General features: G+C 45.4%; 2 protein-coding genes across 3 annotated transcripts in view; both read right to left on the bottom strand.

Annotated features, from left to right (window-relative positions):
- Positions 1-2,326: 2,326 nt before the first annotated feature.
- PDCL (phosducin like) lies at positions 2,327-7,354 on the bottom strand. Its single transcript, XM_087704585.1, has 3 exons — positions 6,987-7,354; positions 5,292-5,473; positions 2,327-3,489 (listed from the first exon to the last, which is right to left on the bottom strand). Exons 1-3 carry the CDS (start codon positions 7,153-7,155, stop codon positions 2,953-2,955), a joined length of 888 nt encoding a protein of 295 aa, XP_087560711.1. The 5' UTR covers positions 7,156-7,354; the 3' UTR covers positions 2,327-2,952.
- A 10,758-nt stretch (positions 7,355-18,112) lies between these two features.
- RC3H2 (ring finger and CCCH-type domains 2) overlaps positions 18,113-20,664 on the bottom strand; it is a 34,615-nt gene continuing 32,063 nt past the window's right edge. For both annotated transcript variants that reach the window (XM_087704583.1, XM_087704584.1), the window contains exon 21: positions 18,113-20,515. In XM_087704583.1, the coding sequence (XP_087560709.1) occupies positions 20,314-20,515 (202 nt within the window). In that variant the 3' untranslated portion in view covers positions 18,113-20,313. The remainder of the gene's footprint in view (positions 20,516-20,664) is intronic.

Here is a 20,664-nt window from a genome sequence, read left to right as displayed (position 1 = left end):
CATCCTTTGGAGTCCATTGGAGCTCACATCGGCTGCTTTGGTGACTCCATCCAACCATCTCCTCCTCCTCCCTCCTCCTCTTTTTCTTCTTCTTTCTTCTTCTTCTCCTTCTCCTCCTCCTCCCCCTCCCTTCTCCTTCTTCCTCTTTTCTCCCCTTCTCCACTATTCCTTCTCCCTCTCTTTCTCTCTTCACATTCTTGATTGTTGTTGTTGTTGTTGTGAAATTGTGTCCAACCCATCGCGATCTCATGGGACAACGTTCCTCCAGGCCTTCCTGTCCTCTACCATCCTCTAGTGTTCATTTAAGCTCATGCTGAATGCTTCGGTGACTCCATCCAGCCACCTCCTCCTCCCTCCATCTTCCCAGCATGAGGCTCTTCTCCAGGGAGTCCTTCTTCCTTCTCATCAGGTGGCCAAAGTCTTTGAGTTTCCTCTTCAGGATCTGGCCTTCTAAAGAGCAGTCAGGGTTGATCTCCTCTAGGACTGACCGGTTGGATGGCCTTGCAGTCCAAGGGACTCAATGCAGGAGTCTTCTTCTCCAGCACCATATTTCAAAGGCCTCCAATCTTTGGTGCTCAGCCTTCCTTATGGTCCAACCTTCACAGCCATCCATTGCAACTGGGAAAACCACAGCCTTGACTAGACACACTACTAGGGTGATGTCTCTGCTTTTTAGTCAGCTGTCTAGATTGGCCATAGCTTTCCTCCCCAGGAGTCTTTTAATTCCTTGGCTGCCGTCCCCATCTGCGGTGATCTTGGAGCCCAGGAAAATAAAACCGGTCACTGCCTCCATTTCTTCCCCATCTATTTGCCAGGAATTGAGAGGGCAGGATGCCACGATCTTAGTTGTCTTAATGTTGAGGTTCAAGCCAACTTTTGCACTCTCCTTCTTCACCTGCATCCAGAGGTTCTTTATCTAGCTAGACAAAGTCTATCTGGATTGACTTATGCCAGTCTCTGCTCTGCCCCACCCTCCACCTCCCCCTGCCTTTGAATAGGCTTAAGCCTGGGGTGACTTCCGGTTTGCTTGGAGGGTCGTTTTGACTGCTCCGGAGGCTTCAGGGAAGCCACCTGAAGGTCCCTGAAGTCTCCGGAGGGCGTCTGGGGGTGGGGGGGCTCTTTTCGCCCTCCCCAGGCTCCTATAAAGCCTCTGGAGCCTGGGAAGGGCGAAAAAAGCATGCAAAAAATGGGGGTGGGGCGCCTGTGGTGCGTGCATGCACACTGGGGAGGTTGCGCATTGCATTATGGGTGCAGCACGCCCGCACACGACCCCCCTGCGCTCCCCCACATGGCACGCGAGCCAGAAAAGTTTCATCAGCGCTGTAATAGAATAAGAGAATTGGAAGGGACCTTGGCGGTCCCCTAGTCCAACTTCCTGCTCAAAGCAGGAAACCCTACACCACTTCAGACAAATGGATATCTTCTTAAAATCTTCCAGTGTCGGAGCATTCACAACTTCTGGAGGCAAGTTGATTAATTCTGATAAATTGTTCTCACTGTCAGGATGTTTCTCCTTAGTTCTAAATTGCTTCTCTCCTTGATTAGTTTCCACCCATTGCTTCTTGTCCTGCCCTCAGGTGCTTTGGAGAATAGCTTGACTCCCTCTTCTTTGGGGCAGCCCCTGAGATATTGGAAGACTGCTATCATGTTTCCCCTAGTCCTTCTTTTCATTCGACTAGACTTACCCAGTTCCTGCAACCGTTCTTCGTATGTTTTAGCCTCCAGTCCCCTAATCCTCTTTGTTGCTCTTCTCTGCACTCTTTCTAGAGTCTCCAGATCTTTTCTACATCGTGGTGACCAAAACTGGATGCCGTATTCCAAGTGTGGCATTATTACCAAGGGCTTATAAAGTGGCATCAACCCTTCACATGATCTTGATTCTCTCCCCTGTTGATGCAGCCTAGAACTGTGTTGGCTTTTTTGGCAGCTGCTGTACACGGCTGGCTCCTATTTAAACGGTTGTCCACTAGGACTCCAAGATCCCTCTCACAGTTGCTACTACTGAACAAGGCACCACCTATACTGTAGCGGAGGATTTTGCCTAACTATAGGACCTTCCTTTTAATGCCCAGGAGAGTTTTCCTGTTATAATGCAGACATAAACCAGGAAGCCACTTCCAAACATCCTTCTAATTGTGTTGGGAACGTGGTGCTGCGTCATCTCAATCCAGCTCTCAACTGGCACAAGAGATAAAACTTTTGGGTGTCACTTCTCTCCCCAACTTTCTCTCCTCATGGCCCCAAAGCCTTGATCTCACACACACACACACACACACAGAGCCCAGGATGGCCATTTCTCACCTGGGTTTGATCAAGCTAACTGCACTCCGATTTTAAATCTTTTTTATTGCATTAAGAAAACACGGTTTAAGTTTCGCTAGGCATGAAGGAGCCTTCAACAGTCAATCTGCACAAGACACATAGGGAAGGGAGCGAGGGAGGGAGGGAGAGAGAGAGAAAGAGAGAGACAGACAGACAACCCAGGGGGAGGGCCACATCGAGAGAGATCGAGAGAGATATTGAGAGAGAGAGAGAGAGAGAGAGATTGCCGGTTCCCAAAATTTTTCACGGGACGGAAAAAAAGATACCCGAGCTAGGAGCGCCCCCCCCCCCAACTCTAGAGACCATCGGTGTCCTCTCGACGTTGGTCAGGTTTGAAGCGAAGGACGAGTGGCTCGCTTTCTCGCAGGAAACAGTGGGGGCTGACCCCCTCCCCTCAGGGTGGCTGCGGTGACAGGACTCCAAACTAAAAGGCCTATTTCTGAATCTACGCAGTACCCAGGAGGAGGGCACGGCTCGGGACGGGCACCGCCAAAGAAGCCGCTACAAGTGGCAAATCTGCTGGAGGGGTTTGGGGAGGGGGCTTTAGGGTGAACAGCTACCCTTCCTGAGCCAACTCTTAGGGGAGGGAAGGGGGGGAGAGAGAGACCGGGGACTCCCGTGGCTCTGCTCTCAGTCGATCTCCAAATCGCTGTCCTCGTCGTCGTAGCAAGAGGCGGCGTTGCAAATGGAGGTGTAGAGCACCACGTCCTTCTCCGGAAGCAGGCTGAACTCCTGCAGGAAGGCCTCCAAGTCCGTGGCGAAGAAGTCTTGGCCCAGCTGGTCGGTCAGGCGGATGAAGTTGCCGATCAGCTCCCCGCCCTTGTAGACCAGTAGGGCCGGCAGGGCGTTGCTGGTGAAGCGGGAGCTGGCGCCGATCAGGGAGCTGCGCACCCGGCAGAACTTCACCGTGGGGTACTCGGCGGCCAGGCAGAGCATGCAGCCGTCCAGGGCTTCTGCGCCGGGGATGTGGTCCTCGTAGATGTGGACCATGACCAGTGTCTTCTTGTCGCCTTGGTCCACCGTCTCCAGGAAGGCCTCGGCGCTCTGGATCTCAAAGACCTGCTTGAACTGCTGGCCTGGGTGCAGCTGCCGGCGCATCTCCTCCATGCGCTGCTTGCGGTATTGCTGCAGGAAGGCCTCGTCATCTACTTCCTGGTGCAGCGCCAGCTGTATGGGGAGGGGGGGAGGAAGAGGCCACAGCTTTTAATGGACAATCATTTATCTGAGATGATCTAGGTTCTCCTCCTTGAGCAGAGGGTTGGATTAGAGGACCTCCAAGGTCCCTTCCAGGAATACCCCCAATTCTTCTCTTCATTAGATTAGACATATCCAGTTCCCACATTATCCATCCATCCATCCATCCAGTTATCTGATATCTATCTATCTATCTATCTATCTATCTATCTATCTATCTATCTATCTATCTATCTATCTATCATCTATCATCAATCTATCTATCTATCATCTATCTGATATCTATAATCTATCTCTGATAACATCTATCCATCCATCCATTCATCCATCCATCCATCCATCCATCCATCCATCCATCCAGTTATCTGATATCTATCTATCTATCTATCTATCTATCTATCTATCTATCTATCTATCTATCTATCTATCATCTATCTATCTATCTATCTATCTATCTATCTATCCATCCATCCATCCATCCAGCTGATAGCTATCTAGCTATCTATTTATCTATTATCTATCAATCTATCATCTATCTATCATCGATCTATCTATGTATCTATCATCTATCTGATATCTATAATCTATCTCTGATAACATCTATCCATCCATCCATCCATCCATCCATCCATCCATCTATCCATCCATCCATCCATCCATCCAGCTGATATCTATCTAGCTATCTATTTATCTATCTATTATCTATCAATCTATCATCTATCTATCTATCTATCATCTATCATCAATCTATCTATGTATCTACCATCTATCTGATATCTATAATCTATCTCTGATAACATCTATCCATCCATACCATCTATCTGATATCTATAATCTATCTCTGATAACATCTATCCATCCATCCATCCATCCATCCATCCATCGTTATCTGATATCTATCATCTATCTATCTATCTATCTATCTATCTATCTATCTATCTATCTATCTATCTATCTATCTATCTATCTATCTATCTATCTATCTATCTATCTATCTATCTATCTATCTATCTATCTATCTAATCTATCATCTATCTATCTATCTATCTATCTATCTATCTATCTATCTATCTATCTATCTATCTATCTATCATCTATCTATCTATCTATCTATCTATCTATCTATCTATCTATCTATTTGATATCTATAATCTATCTCTGATATCATCTATCCATCCATCCATCCATCCATCCATCCATCCATCCATCCATCCATCCATCCGTTGACTCTATGAAAGTTTTGCCTTTATTCCTGAAATTCAAAGACTGGAAGTTCTGTCAGAACCATCGGTGAATCCTAGCTCAACTCTTTCTATTCTCCCTGGGTGGCTAATAAATTTTAAAGTAAAGGTTCCCCTCACACATACATCTGCGCTAGTCGTTCCCGACTCTAGAGGGCGGTGCTCATCTCTGTTTGAAAGCCGAAGAGCCAGCGCTGACCGAAGACGTCTACGGGGCCATGTGGCCGGCATGACTCAATGCTGAAGGCGCACGGAACGCTGTTCCCTTCCCACCAAAGGTGGCTCCTATTTTTTTACTTGCATTTATTTCGAACTGCTCGGTTGGCAGAAGCTGGGACAAGTCACGGGAGCTCACTCCGTTAGCAGCGCTAGGGATTCGAACCGTCGAACTGCCAACCTTTCTGATCGACAAGCTCAGCATCTTAGCCCCTGAGCCACCCTTGTAAATGGCACGAAGAAATAAATTTCTCCACAGCCTCTGCACTGCTTGCCGCCATGGGCAAATCGATCCGAGGCCCATCGGGAGAATTGTACCTTGTCATTCAACTTCTCTTGCAGCTCCTTCTGCTTCTGCTTGTCCTTCTCTTCGTCCAGGTGTGATTGGCAGGTCATGGAGAGCTTCTTGATCAACCTCTGCATCTCCCGGCACTGTTCCTCCCTCTGCTCCGTTTCCAGCTGTTTGAACCTCCTCCAGTCGTTGATCACGCCTTTAGGGCCTGAGGGGGAAAAAGCACGACGTGTCCCATCACTCAAACCGCGGCTTTCATCAATCTCCTATCACTCAAACCGCGGCTTTCATCAATCTCGATTAAGAAAAGAAAACGGGCCACCGGATGCCCCTATTACAGTGAGAGGTTGTTGGGGGGTTTTGGGGGGGAAGGGGGGGCTACTAAGTTTATATTTATATATACGATGTGTTGTGTGTTTGTGTGTGTGTCATGCATTCCAATCCAATTGAAAATCAGATTAAATATAATGTTTACATTCAATCAATTTACGTATTTCTAATAATACACATTGATATTAGGTTGCAGTCTGTCATTATTCAATTATTCCACATTTTCTCATTATTACCTTTGTTTTATAAGGTAAAAGTGTGTACATTAATATTCCCCTTATTTCTAGCAACTTATTCTAGCTTTTAATCATGTCACCCTTTATGGAGAAACTTTTCCTTTCTTTCCTATCTAACTTCTAATCCTGTCACCTGCCTGAGGTAAAAAGAGAAATAGAAGAATAGAAGGAGAGAGAGAGAGAGACGGTTCATATTTTATTTTATAACACACAAAAATTCTGATTTCAATGGAACAGGGTGTTGTCCGGGTACAAATCATTTTAGGAAATAAGAATCAAAATGTTTACAACAATACTCCTTGCATTAATATCCATTCTATTAATATTAATAACCACCATCATCATATTTGTTTAACCAAGTTAATGTATCTTCATTATATCACTGATCCTTCCTTATATTTCTCTGTTTCTGCCTCCTGTTTCTGTCAGCTAGACATTGATAATATAAAAAAAATTAATATTTAAACTAACATTAAATTAATTTAATTATTATTGAAGTAATGTTTAAATATTTTAAATGAAAACAGTGAGGTTTTACAGGGGGGGCGGGAAGAAGGACACAACTGGAAATTGCGCATGTATTCAAATCTTTTCGAACATTTTTCTTAAAATTTGGGACACAAAGGAAAAAAAAAGGCTCTTAAAAAGTTTGAAATGAAGCCCTGAAAATGCTGACATATTTACAGGTAGTCCTCGACTTACAACAGTTCCATTTAGCGACCATTCAAAGTTACGATGTTGCTGGTGGGGAGGGAAACACCATTTTCCACACTTGCGACCGTCGCATGACATGATCACGCTCGACAAACTGATTTGTATTTAGGACGGCCGCAGTGCCCCAGGGTGTGTGTGTTTGTGTTTGTGTTTGTGTGTGTGTGTGTGAGACGAGATCCCCTTTTGCGACCTTTCGACAAGCAAAGTCCAGGGAAAAGCCAGAATCACTTAACGACCGTGTTACTAGTTTAACAACTGCCCTGATTCGCTTTACAAAGGGAATCACTACGGTTCTCTGTGGACACGTGTGCCACCGCCAGCTTCCGGCACGCATGCTGGACTTTGCAAGCGCCAAAAAACACACTTCGGTTTCCGACACTGGTTTGGGCATGGCGCCGAAAAGCTTTGCCGACCCTGCTCTGAAGAAAGGGGGGGGGGTACCTGTGTTTATGGCACTGCCGTCAGCGCTGAGCGCCACCTCTTCCGTCACGGCGGCCTCATGGGCAGCGGCCGAGCCCTCGTTGTCGTCCTTCTCGCTGTCCTCCTCATCGCTGCTGCTGTAGTAGTACTGGAGTTTCTCCCCCAGGAGCTTATCGTCCAGGGTGGTCATCGTGGGGGGGCTGCGAAGGAAATAAAGAGAGAGTCAGAGGGAAGCCAGTGGGCTGCGTGGGAACGGAGGCTCCGTCCGTGCTGTTGGCATATCGCGCTTCCTCCCGTCGCCAAGGGACAAAATAAAAGCCGACGACAACAGGGGAAAAACAACCGCAGAGCGCACAACAGCTTGGGATACAACCTCTGGGACCAGCGAGACTTCTACCTACCTGCAACATCAAATTATATGTATTTGATTCCAACAGGGGATTCTTAACAACAGCCCCAATCCAGCCAGTGGATTAATACTAGGATCACGCCCTCTCCTGCTTAACAGATTCAATATTTTTAATTCCCTTTCCCCCCACAACGTGCCTGAAAATGGTCAAATAGAGAGAGATGAACGAGACAGCAACAGGAGCAAAAAGGGGCATTAGCAGCAACCTCCCCCCCCCCCCAATTAATCCCCCTCTTTATCCTCTAAAGCAGGTTCTGGATTTGCCAGCTGGAATTTTAAAAGCCATCTGGCAGCTCAGTTGTTAAAAGTTTTTTTTTTTTTAAAGGATGTACGAATTGGGTACAAGAAGAAAAAGCATTTAAATGATTGCGATTGGTACCAGAAGTGTCCACTGAGGCATTGAATAATGAAAGAAAAAAGGATGCGGTTTTAACATAAATAGATGTGAAGATCTAGAAAGGGGAAATATGAATAATAAAACAGGTGAAAGATTGGAAAGAGAAAAGGAATGTCTTTGAATAGTGGAGTGATATGGAGAGAAAAAAAGTTAAAATAGAGATAGAAATAAGAGGGAGATAGATAGATAGATAGATAGATAGATAGATAGATAGATAGATAGATAGATAGATAGATAGATATGAAAGAACAAGAGGGACATTTAGAAATGGAAGGGCGGTAGTAAAAGGTATGTATAAATAATATGAAAGAATAGAATAGAAGAATAGAATAATTTAGAATAGAATAAGAATAGAATAAGAATAGAGAATAGAATAATAGAATAATACAGCATAGAATAGAAAATAGAATAAGAATAGAGAAAATAATAGAAGAATAGAATAGAATAAGAATAGAGAATAGAAAATAGAATAGAAGAAAAATAGAGAATAGAATAGAATAAGAATAGAGAAGAGAAAATAGAGAATAGAATAGAATAGAATTCTTTATTGGCCAAGTGTGATTGGAGACACAAGGAATTAAGTCTTTGGTGCATATGCTCTCAGTGTGCATAAGGAGAATAAAATGCATTCATCAAAAATAAAAAAAATACGTCACTTAGTGATAGTCAAAGTTACTAATTGTATTAAGAAATAATTAAAAACAATATCAATTGAAAGATACAAGCAACATGGTTATAGTAATAAGTTGGAAGAGATAGATACTGGTAAGGAAGAGAAGAATAATAGTAATACAATCTTAGTAAATTATTTGACAGTGTTGTGGGAATTAGTTGTTAAGCAGAGTGATGGCATTTGGGGAGAAACTGTCCTTGTGTCTAGTTGTTCTGGGGTGCAGTTTTTAAGGTAGAAGTTGAAACAATTTATGGCCAGGATGCAATGATGAAATAAAGAAAATAATAAAGGGAAAATAATGAAAATGAAATGTAATTGGTATGAGTAATAATATTACGCCTGTTTGCATTGAAAGGTATGACACACCGGTGTCACACCATTCACAAAAGGATATGTATAAATAGTATAAAATGAAATAAAAATTGATTGGGGGGAGGCGGGGGAAAAGAAGAAAAGCCTTTTTTCCTCCTGGTGAAGCGGAGGGATTTTTGGGGGGTGGGGTGGGGGCAAAGCAGGGCACTCTGCGTCTCAACTCCAGCTTACAGGGCTTTTAGGAGGATTTCTGGAGCAGCTTGGAGAAGAGAGAAGCCCATGCGAGGGATTCTGCCGGACGCTGGGATTAACAGGCTGAGCCATTAGGGCTGCTGGCCTGAAGCTAAAACCGCTCCTTTTAAAAGAAAGAAAGAAAGAAAGAAAGAAAGAAAGAAAGAAGGAAGGAAGGAAGGAAGGAAGGAAGGAAGGAAGGAAGGAAGGAAGGAAGGAAGGAAAGAAAGAAAGAAAGAAAAAGACAGGACAGCGACCTGTCTAAAATGCTCTGTGTGGGATTGGACTAGAAGACCTCCAAGGTCCCTTCTAGCTCTATTCTGATGAATCGATCAGGGGAAGGTTAAGGTGTTTCTTTCCCCATGAATCTGCCTTAACCCTCTTTCCTATCTGCAAGCCAGCTCTCTCCCTTCCCATGGGGCAGGTCAGTTTCCTCCTTTTGAACACCCTCCCTGTGGGGCAGACCAGTCTCCTTTCCCAAATCTATAGGGTAGACACTGCGCCTCTCCCCCCTCCTTCACATCTCTTTGCTCTAGGGCAGAGCAGTCTTCCCTTCCCAGCCCCATGAGGTATTCAACCCCCTTTCCCTCCCTTCCTTCCCAGCACTCTCCCTGTAGGGAAGGTCAGCCCAGCTCCTGCTTGAGGGCCAGGCAAGATGTCCCCAAACACCCTCCCTGCAGAGGAGGCCAGCCCCCTCCCCTCCCCAGCCCTATGGGGTAGGCATCCCCCTTCTTCCTAGGCCTAAGACCCTCCCTGTGGGTCAGCCCACTCCCTTTCCCATCTCTTCCCTTTGGGTCAGCTCAGCCACGCCCCTTTGTTCCAAAAGGGGCAGACCAGCCCCCCCTTCCTAGCCCTATGGGGTAGGTGCCCCCTCTTTCCCAGTCCCCTCCCGGAGGAATAGACCCCACCTCCCTTCCCCATCTCTTCTCTGTGGAGTAGGACACCCCCCCCCAACCCTATGGGGTAGGTGTCCCCCTTCCCAGTGCCTCTTTTCCCTACACCCTCCCTGTGGGGCAAACCAGCCCCCACTTCTAGCCCTATGGGGTAGGTGCCCCATATTTACCAACACACCCTTCTCCCCACCACCCTCCCTGCGGGGCAGACCAGCTCTATGGGGTAGGTGCCCCCTCTTTCCTAGCCCCCTCCCTGAGGAATAGACCCCCCTCCCTTCCCCATCTCTTCTCTGTGGGGTAGACCACCCCCCTTCCCAGCCTTATGGGGTAGGTGCCCCCTCTTTCCCAGCCCCCTCCCTGAGGAATAGACCCCACCTCCCTTTCCCATCTCTTCTCTGTGGGATAGACTCCCCCCCCCCAGCCCTATGGGGTAGGTGCCCACCTTCCCAGCCCCCTTTTCCCCAACACCCTCCCTGTGGGGTGGACCAGCTCTATGGGGTAGCCCCCCCCTCTTTCCCAGTCCCCTCCCAACACGCCCCCTCCCCCTCCGTAGGGCAGCCCAGCCCCTTTCCCACCCCCCTCCCCAATTCCTCACCCTCCGAGGGGCGGCCTCTCTCCTCTCTCTCTCGACCCCCTCCAACCGACGCCCAGGAAGACGCGCAAAGGAGGCTGGGAAAAAGGGGCGGGGCATGGAATAAGGAAGGAGGGAGAGGCCATAGAGGTAAAAAAAGTGGGACCGCTCTCGCCGCGCAGCACTTCCGATTCCCTTCGAACCCTCCGCTTCCCACCCCCCCAAGAAAACCCAATCTACGCCAATTCCACGCGTGGCCTTTAATGGACACCTCCGTCTTTTATCTCCCGTCATTTCTCTGCCATTAAAGCCGTTACCTAGCTCCTTTCGCCTGCAACGGGGTGGGGGTCCCCTTTGCGTCGCTCCTAAGGCCGCAAACGTCTCTGTTCGCTCCGCTTCTTCTTAGTTCCCCAGAGCTGCGGGCATGTGGAGGGGGGGGAAGCCTCGACCCGGCTGTTGCAGGACGAACGCCTCCCTTTGGCTGGCTGGCGCACCCCTTTACACTCTTTTACCCCGCACGGTCGCTTGACAACCGGAAGTCTCTCGGCGGGAGGAGGGAAGGCAAGTAAACGCGCGCTCGGCCCCCTGGCGGCGGGAAAGGGGACTCCATCAATAAATAAGCTGGTTGCTATGGTGATTCGGGCCTAGTCGCTCAGCCTGAAGCCTGCCAAGAGCAAAACAATAATAAACTCCCCAGAAGCAGGCTGGATTGTTTTGTTGGAAGAAATTCCTCCTGGGTTCAGCTCCAAGTGGAGAAAAAGACACTGGAAACAGGGAGGCTGCTTGGAAAGATGGTTTAATGGTGGAGAGGATCATATTGTTGCAGAAAATTAAGGGACTCAGGCTTCAGAACCAAAAGTAGTCTTTATTTGCGCAAAGGTTCAGAGCAAGTGAGCCAAAGCAGAACATCTTAAACATCTGAACACCAACTTATAGAAGAGACAGTTCTTACATATCTTTCAAAAGCAGCAGAACACGGAAATGTAACATATTTCCTGTTCTTGTACACATCTCAAAAGCAACTTTTCATTCCTTCTTTCTTGTCATGTCTCACTTTTATATCCTCCTGATTCGTTTTATATCCTGCCTCAACATAGCTTGAGCCTCCTGAACAGAAAAGGGGGAATCATCACATGCTTCCAGATGTTTGGGTGAAGAAGAGACCGAGATGCTGAAAGTTCCTGGCTTCATGCCCTATCTGGCTGTTGATCTTGAGCTTGTATTCTGATTGGTTGTCAGACTCCATGCAGGGGCAACTCTTTTGAGTCCAAGTTTGGCTGAGCATTGCTCCTTCCCCCTGTGGTGAGTTTCTGTGTAAGGCTAATTCTACCTTTGTTATGTAGAGTAGACCAGCTCAGGCTTTTTTAATGGCCCACTGACAAAGGTAAGGGGCTATTAAGAGTGAGTCTGTTTCCTGCCTAAAAACATGCTTCTCCATTTCTGATCCAGGCAAATATAATATTCTGCCTTTTTAATATTTCCCAGGATATTTCATTTTTTTCTAGGAGAGGGGTGGGTTTTAACTTCCTACAGTTTTGAAGGCGAATAGTAATAAGTAACTAAATATAAAAGACTGGTAGATATTAGAATTAGTAGAAACTTGTTATTTTGTAAATCTTTGTAATACATATATGTAAACATTGCACATATAGTATGTCCTTGTATTTGTAACTATGATATATCTATGATATATTATACCTTTTCTTCCCTGTAACGGAACTTCCTGCTGTATTAGGGTCTGTAAAATATATCTGGCATTTTTCAAAGCATATGTTCCTGCCCTGTGTGAGATGTAAGACCCAAATAATTTAATCCTCACAACCCAGAAAGAGGTTCACAATTCAAAGGTTTATTGTAGCAAAATTAAAAGTGGTTGCAAGTGCGGCCTCCAAGACCCTTCCCAAATGGATTGACTACAAGAGAGCAAAAAGCAATTGTCAAGCTATACATTTTATACTCCCAAACATGGGAACTTTTAAGACCTGTGGACTTCAACTCCCAGAATTCCACAGCCAGGAATTCTGGGAGTTGAAGTCCACAAGTCTTAAAAATTCCCAAGTTTGGACACCCCTGCCCTAATTCATTCTTTAAGTCATTTTACACGACAAAGGGTCCACATGACACTTCCTGCAGAGCCACAGTTATCATGTTTACTTGGCGTATTTCTGTTTTGAAATGAAGTCATCATGCACTGTTTTACTGAGCACATATAGTGGTTAGGTTGCAACAGGAAGAACTCTATAGCTTATTGACCCATTGAACACTTTTATAAAAGAGTTATTTCCTTTTTTGCGAAAACAGAAGCCTGCAGAGTGCTCGGGGGGGGGGGGGAGGACAAATACTTTCTTTCTTACTTACCTCTGTAGGAAGTTATCACCCAGCCCTCTCCCAGAAAAATGAAATATCCTTAGGAAATATTGAAAAGGCAGAATATGTCTCTGGATGTGAAAAGGAAGAAACATGTATTAAAAGACAGAATAGCTCCTTGTAGCTTCCTGCCCATCCCCACTTTGTCAATGGGCCATAAAGAAGGCCAAGCTAGTCCACTTTACATAATAAAGAGTTCTCCCCTTCAGCTCCAGGGGGGGGATGGGATTAAGGCATGATAATATTGGCACTTTACCCAACTCACCACACGGCATCTGAGAACTCAACCAAACCTGGATTCAAAACACAGCCTAGAGTGTTGCCCCTGCATGGGCCCATGGGAGTCTGACAACCAATCAGAATACAAGCTTAAGATCAAAGGCCAGAGAGGGCATAAAACCAGGGACTCAGCTTCTCTTCTCTTTTCTCCACCAACATTGAAGTATGTGATCACCTTTTCTGTTCAGGACTCAAGCCATGTGGTCCTGTCCACCATTAAAACCATCTTTCCAAGCAGCCCCCATGTCTCCAGTGTCCTTTTCCCCACTTGGAGCCGAACCCAAAAGGACATTTCTTTCAACACCTCTTCGAAATCCTGGTGCGTTTTACAGTCCTAAAAATACGGCATTTTCCTGCCCCAACAAGCCACGATAAGATGAAAACAAAACAAGCTTAAGCAGATTTTTTTTTTAGTTCTTTTTTTTAATTTTATTTTACGGCATGCAAATACATTTCAAGTATTGCAAATTGAGATTCTATTAAGTCTCTCTTGAAACACTGGAAAAAAAAAAGAGAGAAACAGACCACAATTAGCTAAAGTCTGTGATCAGCCTTAAAGCTAACAATCTCTACTTCAGTGCTACAGCAAACACACATGTATTATACTATTCAGGCTAAATCACAAAGCCAGTTTTTATTTTTTTTCCCAACTCCCCCCCTTCCCCCCCACAAATACAGACCGTACGGTCTAAAACTTCTTTAAAAGTGAAAATCCTATTCCTCCAACACAAAAATAACAATACAATTTGGAGATTTAAAACAGAACAAAACGGAATAGAATTCATTGCCCTACCCTGAAATATATCCCCTCCATTTGTGTTTTACAGATATATATTTTTAAAATTAATATTTTTAAATAGAAGCTGAGAATGCACCATTAAAAATGAGCATTTTAAATCCATCGTAGCGATGGAATTGGCTTTATTATATCTGATGGGTGTACACCATCTTTTATCTCATTTACATTTTAATCGAACAATAGATTTGCAAAGAAAATGTCTAATACAGACGTAAGAATTATTCACACTTGAGCTTCACAAGCGGTTGTACAATTGACAAAAATTGGCCTCTTTTCCCAAATGTTTCCAGATTAAGCAGGTTTATAAAATCTTAAATCAACTCAAGAAAACAATGACTTTTTCTCCACACACCCCTTCCTCTTTCTTTTTAACTTTCAGGGAAAAGAATATATGCAGTATATAGTGTAAATGTGGAAGGGAGATACTGCATGCTTAATTACGATACTCTGCAGGGGCTGTACAGTTGGGTCTGTGCAGTAGAAAGAAACGAACCACAGGTGTTGTATCACAACTACAGTATAATGGATTTATCCACCCGGGAAAAAAAAACAGAGAGAGAGAGAGAGAGAGAGAAATGCATGCGTTTCCTATGCCTTGGAGTAATTAACCAAGAATTCGTTAGGGGAGGACGAGGATTTTTTTGCAAATGAGCTTCGCCCCTGTGTTAATGTCAAGATTTTTGTCAAGTACAATAAAAAAAAAAATCATTAAAGCTTTGCAAGAGCACAGTTGTGTGAATGTGTGTAGAAAAATCTTTCCTTTTGCTATGGACCCTTTCGACATCTCTTTACTGTTGGAAGAGAACAAGATATCCTGGTTTTACAGTCCTGCTACCCCCCTCAAGCTAGCTGATCAAAGCAAATCGACATCTTGGCTGTGAACGATGGGTTTTGCAGTCCAACACCTCTAAAAGGCACGAAAAAAACGTGCGACCAAAACAATGGGTGCTGGGACCCTCCCTGTGGTGAAAGAAAAAAAATAGCAATAGTTAGACTTATATACCGCTTCATAGGGCTTTCAGCCCTCTCTAAGCGGTTTACAGAGTCAGCATATTGCCCCCAACAACAATCTGGGTCCTCATTTTACCCACCTCGGAAGGATGGAAGGCTGAGTCAACCCTGAGCCGGTGAGATTTGAACAGCCGAACTGCAGTCAGCTGAAGTAACCTGCAGTGCTGCATTTAACCACTGCGCCACCTCAGCTCTTTTAAAAACTGAACATTGAAAAGAGGCGGCGTTATCTGTCATCACATTTGTAAATGATGGCTCTAGTCCATAAGAGATAAGGGGTCTTCCTAAACACAAGAGCCTTAGAAACAAACTTAAGCCCTGGATTCACTTCCTGCAAAGATCTTCTTTGCAGAGCTTAAATCTGAAGCACAAGTTCCGGCGAACTCGAAGCTAATTTTACATCTAGTTCACCGAACCGGTACTTGCAAGGACTGGCTGGCCCCGCCCATCCCATTCCACTCTTCCCAGGAGTCTCCACGCGGCCCATATTGGATGCCAGGTAAATGCAGGAGCTGCACTGGAGGCTCCGGGAGGGCGAAAAACAGGCTTCCTGGAACTTCCGGAAGTTCTGTAAACTTCCGGAGGCTGTTGCAGGACATTATTGCTCTCCCGGAGGCGCGGGAAAAGCCTCTGTAGCCCGGGGAGGGTGAAAACGCTCCCCCCCCCCCCTGTGGTGCAGGAGACCGAGTATGCCACACCCACCCAGCAATTGGGCAGAGGACTGGTTGCTAAAATTTTTGAATCCCACCCCTGGTCAGCATCCTTTTTTTCCAATTGCACTGTACAGAATCTAGCCAGGCCAGACTCTGCCCCCAAAATCCTATGATTATTTTATTTAAAGACAACGTTCACAACTACTGGTTTGGATTTCTGTATTTTATTTTATTTTTTTTTAAAAAAGGCTTCTCCTCCACTCTGGCTATTGTGCGTTTGTCGAGTGACCTCTGTGGAAGGAATGTTTTGCCTCTCTTTTTACGTATCCAGATCTATTCCTGAACTGCCTCTCTGGACAAAATAACGTATACAGCAAGGATGAAATACCACTGCCGGTTGCAGTGTGTGTTGGAAACATGGCTCCACCACTCACCTGCTGATGGGAAACCTGAGGATTAACTGTCTAACTGAAGTATAGCACCAAACAGTTTTGGCAATGCCAAACTTCTTCTGCGAAGCTCCCCTGTCTTTGCAACGCCGATTCTCCCCTAAAGTCTGGGCCAATATGTGTGTGTGTGTGCACGCACCTAAGAGGCAAAATTTCTCCTTCATTTCTCAGCAACGGGGCTGCTTCTCTGCCAAGGAAGGAGTTTGGTCTTCCTCCCTCCTGGTTCTTTTTACCAGCCCTGGTTCTGTACACTCAAGAGCCTTAAAACAGACCTCACCTGGCTGCCTCACCGCTCTGCCTGCAAAGAGAGAACAAAACAACTGGAGATGCTATGAAGCGCCCGACAATCAGCGTCCAACTAAAAAAACAAACCAACGGAACCAAAAACACAGGATCACAGCAAGATGCCAAGGCTGGGTTGAAAACGGTTGGTGGGGAAGATTGGGGCCCTTGCTTAGACTTTAGCTGTTTCCTTTGATCGGCAATTCTCCTTCCATTGCTTTTCTTTTTTTAAATCAAGTTCCTATCAAGTTCACACACACACATATATATATATATATATATATATATATATATATATATATATATATATATATATATATATATATATATATATATATATATGTATATACATTCGAGTCTTTTCCCGTGTAAGATTGAGATTGTCTTGGCAACGTTTCGGCGAGGTCTCACTCGCCATCTTCAAACCAGCCAACAAACGAGCCCCACCCATCACCCAGGACGTTACAACACAAAAGAACAATGGACACACAGCCAGCACCAATCAGCACGAATCTACCAATCATGATACAACCACACAGCCAATCAATCCACTTACTGAAACAAAGCCAGCACTCCACACCCACCCCACCAAGATTTATAGAAAGACAGCAGCTCCGACCACGCTTTAAGCCGAAAACACCAGCCTGAGGATGGCGAGTGACACCTCGCCGAAACGTTGCCAAGACAATCTCAATCTTACACGGGAAAAGACCTGAATACAACAAGACCAGCATACCTACACCCGTGAAAATCTACGAAAACATAAAGTGTATATATCTGCCGAACAAAACTCCACATTGGGGACAAGAAGGGCATCCGGCCATTAAAAAGCACACTGCTAGATCCATTCAGTTGCCCAGACTCCACTCCAAAAGGGATTTATGGGGTCGTTATATGACGATAATGATTCTAGATATCTTAGGAAAAAACCCAGCTGAAGGGGAAGCTTCCTGACTGCGATGCACCAGACAAAGAGAGAATGGTATGTAAACAATGGGTTGCAAATAGCCAAGTCCTGAGAAAGAAAACAAAGTTCGTTAAAAAGCAACCCGCAAAAGTCGAAACACCGTTAACAGCTGAAACACAGACAATTTGCTCAGGTAACGAGCATTTGATTCTCAGAGTGTACTGACAACTGGTGGCATCTCAGCTTTGCAAAAGGGCTATTTCCATTGGGACAAAAATAAGGATCTCTCCAACCTTTTATATATATAAGAATTGAAAATTTGGCCATTGGATGTTTAACAGTCACCAGGAAAAATGAAGAGATACGGTAACAGAAATCTTGATTTTTAATCCCCTTTCGTTTAAAGAGCTATGGTAGAAAGGAAAACTTTGGGGATTGTTAAGAAAACCGAAGAACGGAATTTGGCTGCTATAGAAATAGCCTTTTGCACTTCACTATTAAGTTAGCAGATAAGAAACAGTCTCCAGAAGTTGTGAATGCCCCAACACTGGAAGTCTTTAAGAAGATGTTGGATAGCCATTTGTCTGAAACGGCATAGGGTTTCCTGCCTAGGCAGGGGGTTGGACTAGAAGATCTCCAAGGTCCCTTCCAACTTGGCTATTGTATTGTATTTTTTTCCTCCACAACATCGCTGGAATTATCAAAATATAAGTCCTTGTATTTTTCTATCTGTGCGTACTACGGAATTTTCCAAACGGCACATAGATGTGCGGAAGGGAGATTTTGTTTTTAACCAACGATCCAAGTTAAGAGCTGTAACCTGCGGAGAAATGCCACAACGTTGTGAGTGTAAAAAACATTGTGATGCCACAATACCAGCTTTATTCTGGCAACAACATGATCATTTTTGAATGTTTTCTTTTGATAGAAGGATGAGCCCTTGTATATATATACTGTATATAATATACACATATATATATATAATACACCCTGGTGAAAGGGCTTCTTGGCTAAAATATTCCAGTACGATTTCCAGAGTTAAACAACTTCACAGAAGTTAATTAACAAACATTTTCTTAAAACAAAAACAAAAAAAGGGAAGACAAATGTAAAAATTATAAAAAGGAAGCTGCAGAGGAGGACCGAGAGAATGTTTTTTGCCCGATTAGCTTAGTATCTCCCTGCTCTGCAGATGTAGCCTGAATATTTTTTTTAAAGGGAAAAGAGCACAGCTAAGAGGTCGCAGGGGAGAATGGCCCAATTTTAGAACTCTATGGTTTTCAAAATATATATAGATATATCACATTTTAAAGAGGACTTACCGTATTTTTCAGAGTATAAGACACACTCCCCCCACCCGTAAAAGAGAGTGAAAATTTGGGTGCGTTTTATACACCAAATGTAGCCCCTACCCTTTGGCCTCTGCCTCCCAACAATTTGCCTCCTTGCAGCAAACAGCAAACAGCCTGTTTCAGTTTCAGCTTCAGCAGAGCCTCAATAGCACAAGCAGTTGATTGTCGGTTGGATCGGCCTCCCAACCATCAGCTGTTTCAGGCTGCAGGGATTGCCATTGCCTATTGCCGCTTCTGCAAGCCACATTTTCGGCCTCCGCATCCAATTTTTAGCCTCTGCGCGCCCCATTTTCCACCCATTCTGATCCCTGCCATCCAGAACAGGCGGAAAATGGGGTGCATAGAGGCAGAAATAGTCTACGGTAATCCCTGCAGCCTGAAACAGCCTGATCATTGGGAGGCCGATCCAACTGACGATCAGTTGCTTGTGTTCAAACTGAAACTGAAACAGGCTGTTTACTGTTTGCTGCAAGGAGGCAGAAGCAGATTTTTTTTTCTTGTTTTCCTCCCCAAAAGCTAGGTGTGTCTTATACTTCGGAGTATCTTATACTCTGAAAAATATTTTTCCCCCCCGCACCTGTTCTGTACAAGCCCAGCTCAAGCTACATGATAAAGACTTCAAGATATCATCGGAGTTAAATCGCTAACAATTCTAAATACTGGCGTTCTCAGAAACAAGATGGCCAACTCAATACCAGGAGCATCTCAAGGACCGCTAAATCAACCATGTGTTTTTTGACGAAGAGAAAGGGGAACAAACACAGGTGTTAGCCGCGCCCGTTTTGCAGAGAATCACTGGGGGAGGCATTGAATACCAAGCCGGGGGGGGGGGGGGGGAGGTGGGGGAGGCCCACAGGCGGTCGAGGGGGCTGAGGGAATTGAGCGCCTCTCGCCACGCGTGGGCTGAGCTGTCACGGAACATGGTGATTCCTGCTTACAACTCTGAGCAAGAAAGAACCAAGTGGGGAAAAAAAACCCCAGGCACTTGGTTTGGCTTCGTTACCGATAATTCTTTTTTTAATATAGGAAGGAAAAGTCATTCGATGCCCAGGGAAGGCCAAGCTGCCAAAGAGGGTGGGAAGAAGTGGCCCACAGAGGAACCAGTTGCAAAGCTCAAGGCTTTGCAACCCTTGAAGGGTCCTGTGTGGAGATCCTCCTCAAGCCCCTCCTCGTTCCTCACAAACGCTTCTCCACGCAATTCCCGCCGTCGAAGGATCAGGCGACTTCTGATGAGTGCCAATTCCTCCCTTCTCGTAACAAGGGCAACAGAGCAACTTAAGCTGTAGTCCTGTGAGCCACAACGTTCCCCTGAAACGACTGGCTTTAGTTTTTTGGATGCTTCCCTACAAAAGGCATCGCAAAACAAGAATGACTTGGGGTGTGTGTGTGTGTGTGTGTGTCCCCAAAACAACCTCACTGAAAAGCCACTTTAAAGGGAAAACACTGCCAGATTCCACCCGGCTGGCGCGGTTGGGAAATGAACGTCTGAAGCTAGCAAAAGTTGCTGGCTCCGTCACTTCTCTCTTGTGTTATCCCGAAAGCTAAGACACGAGAAGAGTCCGATATATCAAAAAGTCTGCAGGAAACAAATGACTCCCCAAGAGAAGAGAGTGACAGAGAGAAAGAGAGAGAAAGAGAGAGAGAGAGAGAGAGAGAGAGAGAGAGTGAGAGTGAGAGTGAGAGTGAGAGAGAGAGAGAGAGAGAGAGAGAGAGAAGTTAAACTGCTTCCGAGTATGTTCACCAGCCTGAAAGCCGAGCACTTCTCACGTGTTCACCATTTTGCCGTTTGCAATCGGCCTTAAAAAGTCACTCTGCCCTTCCACGATGCCATGGGCTGTTTTGAGGAGAAGGCTGTGCATGCCAGCCGACGTCGTCATCATGGGCAGGGAGATCCTGCTGCCTGCGGAGGACTCTGTCAGTTGGCCGAAGCAGGAGACGGCCGGCAAGACTCCCTTCCGCTTCTCCCTGGTGGAAGGGTGGGTGGGGAAAAGCAAAAGGAAACCTGGTCACACAAGCTCCTTTACCTGTGCAGAAGGGAAAAGTTTTCTAGGGAAAACAAACTAAGGAAGTCCACTTGTCTTTTGGAAAAGCATGTTTGGGATAGGACAGGGCTC

Source organism: Thamnophis sirtalis, unplaced genomic scaffold (assembly GCF_051295495.1).
Source record: "Thamnophis sirtalis isolate CommonGarterSnake01/CBP01778 unplaced genomic scaffold, rThaSir2_p1.2 scaffold_2, whole genome shotgun sequence".
NCBI classification, from domain to species: Eukaryota; Metazoa; Chordata; class Lepidosauria; order Squamata; family Natricidae; genus Thamnophis; species Thamnophis sirtalis.
This window is presented reverse-complemented; position numbering and strand designations above follow the sequence as displayed.